This window comes from Mus caroli, unplaced genomic scaffold (genome assembly GCF_978045245.1).
Source record: "Mus caroli unplaced genomic scaffold, Mus_caroli_1 scaffold_12, whole genome shotgun sequence".
In the NCBI taxonomy this organism is placed as follows: Eukaryota; Metazoa; Chordata; class Mammalia; order Rodentia; family Muridae; genus Mus; species Mus caroli.
The window spans coordinates 49,634,885-49,646,279 of record NW_028227267.1 but is presented as its reverse complement, the minus strand read 5'-3'; the positions used below and the strand labels follow the sequence as shown (position 1 = coordinate 49,646,279).

The window sequence follows — 11,395 nt, the reverse complement described above, 5'->3', positions numbered from 1 at the left end:
AGGAAGGACCATCCAGAAACTGCCCCACCCGAGGATCCATCCCATAAACAACTACCAAATCCAGACACTATTGAATATGCCAACAAGATTTTGCTGACAGGATCCTGATATAACTGTCTCCTGTGAGGCTCTGCAAGTACCTGGCAAATACAGAAGTAGATGCTCACAGTCATCTATTGGATGGAACACAGGGTCCTCAATGGAGGAGCTAGAGAAAGAACCCAAGGAGTGGAAGGGGTCTGCCACCCTATAGGTGGAACAACAATATGAACTAACCAGTACCCCCAGAGATCATGTCTCTAGCTGCATATGTAGCAGAAGATGGCCTAGTCAGTGAGCATTGGGAGGAGAGGCCCTTGGTCTTGCAAAGATTGTATGCCCTATTATAGGGGAATGCCAGGGACAGGAAGCAGGAGTGTGTGGATAGGGAAGCGGGGGGGGGGGAGAGAAGGGGATAGGGGATTTTTGGAGAGGAAACTAGAAAAGGGAATAGCATTTGAAATGTAAATGAAGAAAATATCTAATAAGACAAAAAAAGAAAAGAAAAGGGAAGAATAGAGAAGAAAAGAAAAAAGAAAAGAAAAGAAAGGGAAGGGAAGGGAAGGGAAGGGAAGGGAAGGGAAGGGAAGGGAAGGGAAGGGAAGGGAAGGGAAGGGAAGGGAAGGGAAGGGAAGGGAAGGGAAGAAAAAGATAAGAAAAGAAAAGAAAAGAAAAGAAAAGAAAAGAAAAGAAAAGAAAAGAAAAGGCTAAAGGACAAGCAAAATTTGAAACTGAACTAAAGACTAAAGTAAAAGTAATGAATCGAGGTGGTTTAGCAGTCTGCAGGGGATGTGGCACTTGTTTTATGTGATAAAATTTGCTGACTTGAAAAACAATAGCAATAAAAAGATAAAGACTTATAGAATGTGGAAAAAAGTTGGATAATAAAATAAAAGTTAATGAAAACTTGGCTCTTTGACAATGCAGAGAAAGTGGAAACAGTTAATTAAGAAGATAATCCACAGCTTTGTCAGGACACTACTGAGGACAGAAATAAGTAGATTTGTAAAAGTAATCACTTTGATCAGGAAGAGAAGACAGTGACAACCAATCACATCTGTCTAAAAAGAAGTGTGAGATTGTTCAATATCTGGTTGAAATTCAGACCTTAACAGAAGCTAATGAGAAAATTGAAATTCATAAACAAGAAATGAGAAAAAAATCTAATAGAGTCTGCTTAGAAGATGGAGCAGATGACAGATGAAGTTATTTGTGTATCACACAGTTATAACAAGATGAAGTTAATTGTGCATCACACAGATACTATTGTAAACCAGATTTAACAAGAGAATGGGCATTATCAATTTCAAGTGCAAGGGTTCACAGACCAATGAAGCGTTACAGGGTATACCAATGCAAGAGTATCCTTAGCGAAGCCCACTGAAGTCCTGCAGAGCGTTTCACACCAAAAGAAGACTGGCCAGTGAAGACCAGTGAAGTGCTGCAAGGTGTACCAATGTCCTCTTACTGCTTATTGGGTACTATTTATACTCTTCCAAACATCATGAACCCTCTTAAGTGTCCAGTCCAGCAAAACATCCTCTCACTTGTCTGCACTAGCAAACTGCCCTCTCATGAGACAGCTTCCAGAAAAGCATCACTTGTCACAACCGAGTCTCCAAAGAACCAGAAATTCTCACTTCAGAATGTAATTGCAATGGGGAGGAATCTGAGTGAATCACCAGGGGATATATTCGTTTGTGATGGTCTAGAAATCAATCGATCGATCAGGTCACTGCTGTAGCCACTCAGCTGATATTTCTGAGTGAAAACAGCAATGGATAGAAATTACATGAAAGAATGACAGGTGTTTTCCAGTTCCTTACAGAGACAAGGACAAGCTGGGTTTTTTCAACTGCAAAATGAAATCAGTCAACACTTAGGAAAATGCAACTCTTTGGCTCACATTTAATTATCATATAGTGACTTAGTCCCCTGTTGTGTTATATTTAGGGAGTTTTGAGTTTTCTTTTGAAAACAGTGTTTTAATGAGAAGTTTAGTATATCTATTATGTTGCAAATGTATAAATATGCCAGAAGAATCAATTGCTGTAAATACTATTGTGATACAGTTTGCAAATATATCGTTCTAGTTAGTCATTTACCTTTGGCTCTTGTAATTTTTATGTGAAATATTTGTTTCATATTGCATAATTAAAGGCACTATATCTTTTAACTAAAAAAACATTGTAGAAATGTCTTCATTAAATAAGATTAGTTTACCCTGCTTTTCTACCACTGAATTTATTAGATCATCAATATTAATTCTTTTATCAACTTCATATTTAACAGATTAGCTGGAAATTTGGTCAGGTGCTCTCTAAACAAAGGATAGAAACAGTTGCTCTCAGTTTCTGACTGTGAGAAATGACCCAAATGATTCTGGAGTATATAAGAGGGTTTTTTATTTTGTGACATTATCACAAGCATTTGGTAAAGTGAAGTGTGTGTTTTAGTGTTGTGGGCCGAGAATGACTCTGAGCATTTGACACACTAGCAGTCAGTGTCATGCAAACCTGAATTTAAGTGTGAACTTCTGCAGCAAGCTTATGTTTCCTCACATCTTCTCTGTAATTGGTGGCGACCTGATAAGGCCACAGCTGTGCAAAGCCTCCGGCAGAGTCTGCCTGTGGCTGGGGTTATAGCTGCACACTCAGCTGCAGTTTGGGGCCAGGCTCCAGCCTTGCTGGGAGCACTGTGCCTCAGCAGCACAGAAGTAAGTGCCTGAGTCCTCCAGCTGGGCATCCCGGATGTGCAGGGTGCTGTAGCTCTCCTTAGAATTGAATGTTGACTTTAACCTCCCATTCTCCTTTGTTCCTGGAACCAGGTAAAAAAGATTGATGAGGCTGCCCCTGGGAATCTGTCGGAACCACTGCACAGTTGTCGCAGCGATGGAAAAATTGCATCTCAGAGCAGAATTGGTTCCCTCTTGGAGACTCAGGGCTGAAGGACTTTGCTTCACCTTATCTCCACTCACCCCTGCTTGAAAACAGAAAAGCAAACCAAAATCAAAGAGAGATTTTCACTCACACCATCAGCTACCCAAGAAGACACCCATGAGGAAGAGTGCACAGGAGATTTTCATCAACTTCTCCCCCTTCACCACCAACATTTCTGGAGAATCTCTAATAGGAACTTAACACAACTCACAGCAAATCTGCACCCACAGAATCCCCAGCACAGCTCCCAGGTTCCTCTGCATGGCCCTTGTGCAATCGCTGGGATGTCTTCTCTCCAGCTCTGAAGGGTGTCTTGTGCCCAGACACACTTGTGCTTACAGACTACAGGTTCTGTATGAATCACTGAGCTTCCTCATTCATCTGAACAAGAAACTCCGCCCACCTCCATCTCATGACTCTGCACTGTAATTGCTCCAGGACCATGGAGGACATTGATGTAGAGCCCAGGACACTGTGTTTCTAATGTAACACGAAATATAAAGGAGTTTGGAGGAACTGTGTGAGGAAGAGGAACACATTAATGAAGAATGCCGGTGGGAAAACTAATGGCTCCAGTGGGTAAAGCAGAGCCTTCCAGAATCCTAGCAAGAACGACCCTTTTGGTCCAAAGATTTTTTTCATACACTATATTCTGACCTTTGTCTCCCCTTCTTCATCACGTCCAACATCTTTCCTATCTCCTCACCCACTCAAGTACAGCCCTTTCTTTTTCACTCTTTAGAAAACAAACAGGTAAACAGCCCCCAAAACACACACACACACACAGACACACACACACACACGACAGATAATTATAAGATACAGACAAAGGGCCAGTAAGACAAAACATGTTCAAAATAAACAATATGACATTCTGTGTGGCCATCTTCTGCTGTGTGTTCAACGTATAAGACACATTCAAGAAAGTACTGGCAGGACTCTTAAATTACACTATTTGACAAATTAGCATATGATCTATTACACAGAATAAAAATAATTTCTTGCAATTAAGATGACCATATACACAGTTTTGATAGTTATGGGAAAATTAAGACATGCCCTATTTCAACCCTAATTCTTTTTCTATTTCATGGTTTCTGGTCTGATGTTTTGCAGTAGGAAAACACAGCTGATCCAGATCAGACTAAGGATGCCTGCTCAGGTTCACTGAGGCCCTCACCCTTCTAGTTTTTCATACCTTATTTTTCCAGTTTTCTTTTCAAAAGAGAAGTTATTCCTTTTCTTTCTAGTTTAGAATATGTATGTATATATACACATATAGATTGTATGTGATATAAAAGGTATTGAAATAATGTCTAATACTTTGATTTTTTTAGAATTCTAGATGAAAAGCTAAAAAATGCAAATAGCAGTGAAAATGGTTTCTCTTGTGTGTCCATCCTCAGGGCGATTCTGTTTTGTTTACATCTCTTCAGAGAATTGCTCTTTAAAGAGATTTATAGGCACATGAGATCCAGTGAACAGGCTCTGGATAGCTGTGGGTTTATATAAAATGACCAAGAGTTTAAGATCTGTCTAACTCTGCACCATTACCACTCTTCCTGGCTCTGTGAATGGATTGCCTTATGTCCTTAGTCTCAGCTCGGCTCTTCACATCTCAGGGCACCTTAAGAAACTGTAGTTTCTAGGATTCCTGCAGTGCCCCCTAGTGAGCCCACACAACCAACAAAAGTGACTTCAGGCCATCTCCACAAAGCCTCATTACACCAACCCTTCACTTCCTGGTAAAGAAAATGCAGAAGTCAGAACACAAGAGTGTCTAGATGGAGTTCTCAATAGAAGGAGTAGAAATGGCTTGAAAAATCTCAGAATTGTTCATCAACCTTAGCAATTAGGAAACTGCAATTTAAATGTAATTTGTGATTTCCTCTCACACCAGTTAGAATATGTAAAATACATCAACTGACAACAAATGCTGACATGGGTGATGGGGAAAGGAAACTGTTCACTGGGCGGGGGCAGGGCATGGAAATTGGTGGAGCTGCTCTGGAAATTAGTGTAGAAAATTTTCAAAAAACTAAAGACAGATGTACCACATAATCCAGCTATTGGACTACAGTGTATGTCCAAAGAACTCTACGTCCTGCTCCATAGATACTTGCCTGTGTTCATCACTGTTCCACTCACAGGAACTAAGAAATGGAGACAACCTAATGTCTTTCTACTGGCGAATGCCTAACAGAAATGTGGCACTTCTAGTTCTGGAGAATTTTTCAGTGTAAAGGAAAATGGCAACATAAACTTTGCAGATAGATAGACAGATGCAACTAGAAATTATTATTTTGAATGAGTTGACTGAGACTCAGAAAAACAAAGGCCACATGTTCCACCACTGAACTAACTCCAGTGGAAATTGTCAAGACTCCTAGCTCCACATTTTCAGGTGGAAAGATATAACGTGGTATAACCACAGAGGCCAGAAAGGTACAGCATGCAGTTGGGGAGAAGTAAGTACCAGAGTAAGGGCAAGATAAGCATAAGTTTGTGGGAAAAATAGGAAAAAAGGACAGGGGGTAGTTGTGACGGGACAGGAGGTCAACAGAGAAAATGTGGTGCATGTACACAATTGAATTTTCCTCAGTTTGAAAAACAATGGCACCATGAAATTTGCAGGCAAATAGATGGAACAAGAAAAAAAAATCATTCACACCGAAGTAATCCAGACTCAGAAAGACAAACATGGTATGAACTCACTTCCTAGTGGATGTTAACCATAAAGGAAAGAATAACCATGCTACAGTCCACAGACCCAATAAAGCTAAGTAACAAGGAGGGTTCAATGGAGGGACACATGATTCTCACTGAGGGGGGAAATATAATAGACATGGGTGGTGGATGTGGAGCTGAGATTCAATGGGAGTGAGGGTGGGAATGGGAACAGGAGGGATCATGTTGGGGAAGGACAAAGGGAGAGCATAATGGGACAGACTGTTGGAATTGGGGGGACATGTCTGGGATGATCTAGAAATCTGGAGCAATGGGATTGAAAGAAAGATGAAATTTCAAGACCTGTAAGTCATATAAAGAACTCAGAAATAGCTGGTTGTTTGTGAGCTTAAAGGCTGCTTGGGACTGAGAAAAAAGAAAAACAAACCTGGGTATGCCCCATAGTTAAAACATTCCTGGGAACAGCTTAACCTTAAAGATAAAGAGGAATGTGAGGACATAACAGGGCTAAGTGAACTGAGTCAACAACTCACAGAACTCTGACACCCTGCACGTACATGTAATTTTTCTGCTGATGTTTGAATAAGCCAATAGTGTGTCGCTGTGCTGAATTCCACACCCCTAAGACCCTTACCCCATAAAAACCCCTAGCTTTCGAACCTTGTGGCCGACATACGTTATCTCCTGTGTGGGATGCATGTGGGTCCAGAGCTCCGTCATTAACCGACCTCATGTAATTACATCAAGATGGTCCTTCGTGATTTTTTGGGTGCACGCCTAATCGGGAATTGAGTGGGGATTTCCCCATTAGGTTCTATCAGGATCTCCCAGAAATCTATGAGGTGGTCTTAGTTAAGACTCCTAGTGGGAGAGTTATGGAGCCTGAATTAGCCTTCTGTTGTAACCAGGTAAGACTTCCAATGAAGGGATTGAGGTACCAACCAAGCCACAAAACCTTCGACCTACAATATTTTTCTACATATAAAATGTGCAGGGGTAAAGATGGACCAGAAAATGAGGGATTTCCTAGCCAGTTACTGGTCCAACTTGATAGCTATGCCATGAGAGGGAGTCTGCCCTGACACATTATGCAGACAGGAGCCTCGCATACCCATCATGAGAGAGGCTTGATGAAGCAACTAGTGGAAACAGATGCAGAGATCAACAGACAAACATTAGGTGGAGTTTGGGGACTACTGTGGGAAAGTAGGAGCCATGGTGGTCAAAAGCAGGAAGGATGGTGGAGGCCAGAGAGGTCAAGGACACAACAAGAAAACCTTCAGAATCAACTAACCTGGATCCATAGTGGCTTATAAAGGCTGTACCACCAACCAGAGAGCTTTCGTGGGACTGACCTAGGCCCTCTGCACTTACGGAACTGTTGTGTAGCTTGGTCTTCATGTAGTGGTACTCCTAACAGCAGGAGCAGGGGGCTATCTCTCGCTCTGTTGCCTGCCTTTGGGGTTCTTTCACCTAAGTGGGAGGCCTTCTTGAGCCTCAACAGGAGAATATGAGCCTAGCCTTACTGGAACTCTATATGCCAAAGGCTGTTTGACACCTCTGGGAGGCATCCACTTTCTTGAAGAGAACGAGAGGAGGAATGGGTGGGAGTGAGGATGGAGGTGGAAGGAGAAAGGGCTGGGAGGAGAGGAGGGAGGGGAAACTGCAGTCAGGATGCAAACTTAATTAATTAATTAATTTTTAAAGGTGTATTTTTTCTTCTTTTTTCTTTTTTACCATTCTGTAATTTATAAAGTACAAGGTAGACCTAACACCCAGACCATCATTTTTGTCAATAAAATAGAACACTCTGACATCTATCCTAATTTAAAAGACTTATAATTCTGCACCTGACTCATGTCCTGGCTTTAGATTGTATGCAGGAAATATTAAGTAAGGAATCCACACTACTGCCTGGAATGTACCTGTGAGCATTGGCAGGCAATGGCCAGCCTGTTTTCTTCTCATGGAGACTCTCTCAGAGCTCCAAAATATCTCTACCCAGCTCGCTAAGTTCCTGTGGGGGTCACTACCATGCCAGTCCCATGCTTCAAAACTCCCACGTCCTTTTGGGGTGCACATCAGGCAAACCCACACTTTACTGCTGTAACTCTCTCTGGAACTCAGTCGAGCGTGAAGGAAAACACTATACAAACTTAGTTCAGAAACAATGGTAACTCAATTGCTGGGCACATCAACTAGAATCCTCATCTTATAAGCCATATTAAATTGAAATCCTCTAGTGGTGAATCCTGGCAGATTCTCCATCTAACCCAGGAGACAGGAGTAGCTACATCTTGTCCTGTCCCTCTCCCTGTCCAAATGAGAATAGTGTATATATTTATACACCTCTTTTTCTTATTATAAAATTTACCCTATATAACTTATTAGTTTTAATATTTGAATAAGCTCATGAACATATAAATTATTTTAAAAGACTAAAAGCACATTACATCCAAGTTAAGAAACATACACCCTGAACATCCTGATTCATTCTGTTGATTTTATCACTCAGCATTCTAAATTTCTCCTTCATCTTGTTATTTTGGAGCTGATGCTTCCTGGAGTTTTATTTTTAAACCATAATCATATTTTATTTGTGCAGAGAAACAGGAAATACAGAGTATTTCATGTCTCATTTTCTGTTTGACATAAAATGTCAAGTTTGTGTTGATCCTTTGCAATTTTCTTTGCAATCTCAAAAGCCTTAGCTGGGGATGCTGGAGTATGCCTGGGATCCCAGCAACCGGGAGGTCAAGGAAGGAAGATCAGAAGCTCAGCATCATTATCAGCCAAGTATTGAATTTATTTGATGTCAGTCTAAACCCGAAACTCTACCACAACAAACAAATGAGTCTTTCTCACATTAGCTGTAGCCTCTGCTATTGCCTTATAATGTATTATGGACACATCTCATTATACATCCCATCCTCAGATAGCTTGAGAAATACATATTTATGTGTAACAATATATGAACACATAAGTTTCAACAATGGAATTCATCATAAGAACTGAAATACAGTTCTGTATGCTGATGTTCCAGTTCATGATGTTAAAGAGAACAATGAATCTTTGTCAAAACAACAAAAGAAAAAATCAAGATAACCAAAACACTAAAATATTAAAACTGTATCCAAATGTAAAAGCTATCATATTTGTATATAAAAGGCCATCTTCTGAGTGAATTAAAACTTTAATCCTCGGAACACTGAAGTGGAAATGTAAGGATTTTTTTGAAAGTCAGTTAGTTGTGTTGGAGGGTCTTTTGCTGGGGTAAACACATGAAGGAATGTTTCACTGAAGCAGACAGGTGAAATTCTAAGGCAGACTTGTGAAGGAACATTTTGGTGAAGCAGACACAAGTGAAAGTATGTTTTGCTGAAGCAAGCACAAGAAAGAACATGCTAGCAAGAGAAGACATGTGTTGCATAGTATAACCAAACAGAGAAAGACCTTTTAATGGAGGTTCTTAGCTTGGTAATCTGACTAAAGTATGTTAGAGACACACCTTTTCTCAAATAAGCATGGTATAAAAATCTATATTAGCCTGTACCTTGACCCACTAACAACCAAATTATTTAATCCCTAACGATTCCTTGTCTAGCCACTGTGAGACATGGTGGAACAGAGTGCACTGTGTTTGGATATGGGGTACTGTACTGGAGTGACAGTGATGGATGATGGGGCTGCACAGAAGAACATGTGGATACATCAACTGCATGCAGATGAGCAGACGGAGAAACACAGGAAGCTCTGCCATAGAACTGCAGCGACCTGAAGTTCTCAGCCAGGCCAAACGTACTGAGGCAAGAATGGGAAACCCTACTGCCTGCAGCAGGTGAGTGTGCTGCAAAGTTATACGTGAACATTCCTGGGCTGATGTAGGTTCTGTGTCTTACGATTGTTTACACTATCCCTGCCTCCTCATCTCATTATAAAGAAAATCCACACTGAGAGAGTAACAGAGTAATATGTAAGATGGATTACTTAATATTAGAATCTTCAGATAACTTGTGTTTGTGTTCTATGTTAAAATATTTATCTGCGCATGTGTATGTGCTTATAGTGTGCAGGTACAACTGAGTGGGGCACGTAAAAACCCATGTGTATGTGTACATGTAGAGACTAGAGAAAAACCTCGGGTGTTCTTCCTCATGTTCTGAAGAGCTTGGGTGTGACTGTCTGTGTATGCATGTGTGTTTAAGTGCACATATATATATATACATGCATGTGGAAGCCAGAAGTCAATCTTGGATGTCATTTTTCTGAAGCTACCTGCCTTGTTAATTGGAGACAGGTTCTCTCACTGATACCTAGAGCTCATAGTTAGGCTAGGCTGGGTGGATGGCAGGCTGTAGGGACCTGCCTGTCCTCACCTCCCAGCATGGCCACCACACCCAGATTTTTATGTGTGCTGGAAATCATACATGGGTCCATGATGCCTACCTACTTCTATTTCTGAGTCAAGCAGGAGCTAGAAAATTCTCCATTCCTTTTTCTTCCTATCCTGAGTATTCATCCTCCTCTACTGAATACATGGGAGTATAAAATCTTCTTCTATAAGTCTCCCAATCAGATGGAGAAGAAACTAAAATTCCACACTGTAGTTACTGAGCACTAACTTTTCACTGTGACTTTGCCTGTATTTCAGCAGGGTAGGACTATATTAGGAAAAAGAATCTATCATTGATATTCTCATAGTAAAATCATCCACACCAGAGTGAAAGCAATGAGTCGTAAAAGATGCAGAAGGAATCTGACTGAGGATTCTTAAGGAGACTTAAAGATTTTAAGATGGCAACAAAAACAAGATAGTACATTCACAACTGTGAAGAACTCTTTGGAAAAAATACCAATGAATTCCTTATTCTTCTGTTTTATTTTTAATGATTGCTAGAACTTACATAATTATGATAGATTTTAAAACTTTTGTGGTACAGACGAAGTCCTATATTGAATAACAAGGCATCAAATTACCAAGATGGCAATACTTAAATATTATGACCAATTCTGATAAGTTACATTTAGCAGCAAAAGAAGAATTTATAGGGAAATTAGCATGAAAGATTGAGAAGAGAAAGAAAATTCCAGGACAGAAGCTGAAGAGTACACCTTTCACATTCTGTGTGGACCACACTTAAAGTAACAAAATGAAAGTCCAGCTTCCCCATCAGCCACTTAGTCTAGGCACTGCCCAAGCAATGTTCACTCAGGCAATAACACTTAGGATAACATCACAGTCTCCTCATTCCACAGAACTACAACTGAGCATTGGATATAGTGGATGTTTTAGTTGGAAATGAGTTGCAAAAAGACAGCTGAGACTGCAAAACTTTCCTTCTTTTGTCTCCAAGTCCAAAGAGATGCCACAGAAACCACAGGAGAGATCTTGAGTCTGAGCACCCACAGCCATCGGTGTTTTTGTTCGGCTCCCCCTGCAGCCCCACACACTGTGCGCTCACAGCACAGAAGTACACAGCCAAGTCGCTCCAGTGCACAGAGGCTTTCCGCAGGTGGAAGGAAGAGTTGCTCTTGCTGAACTCAGCCTCAAAGCCATTCACTCCTTGAACCACTGGGTCTCCGGAATAGTACTTGAGGAGCAGCTGCAGCCCCTGCCGCGGGTACTGGACATACCAGAACAGATAAGGTGTCCCAGAGTAGGAATACTTGCATCTCATCTGCAGAGAGGCTCCTTCAGAGACAGTGACACGAGCATCGGGCTGAGTCAC

General features: G+C 41.0%; 1 gene segment (V, D, J or C); it reads right to left on the bottom strand.

Moving 5' to 3' along the window:
• Nucleotides 1-2,692: 2,692 nt before the first annotated feature.
• LOC147001875 (T cell receptor alpha variable 22-like) lies at nt 2,693-3,241 on the bottom strand. The segment is given in 2 exon segments: nt 2,693-3,021; nt 3,190-3,241. Coding segments are annotated over 2 exon segments (381 nt in total).
• Nucleotides 3,242-11,395: the final 8,154 nt, after the last annotated feature.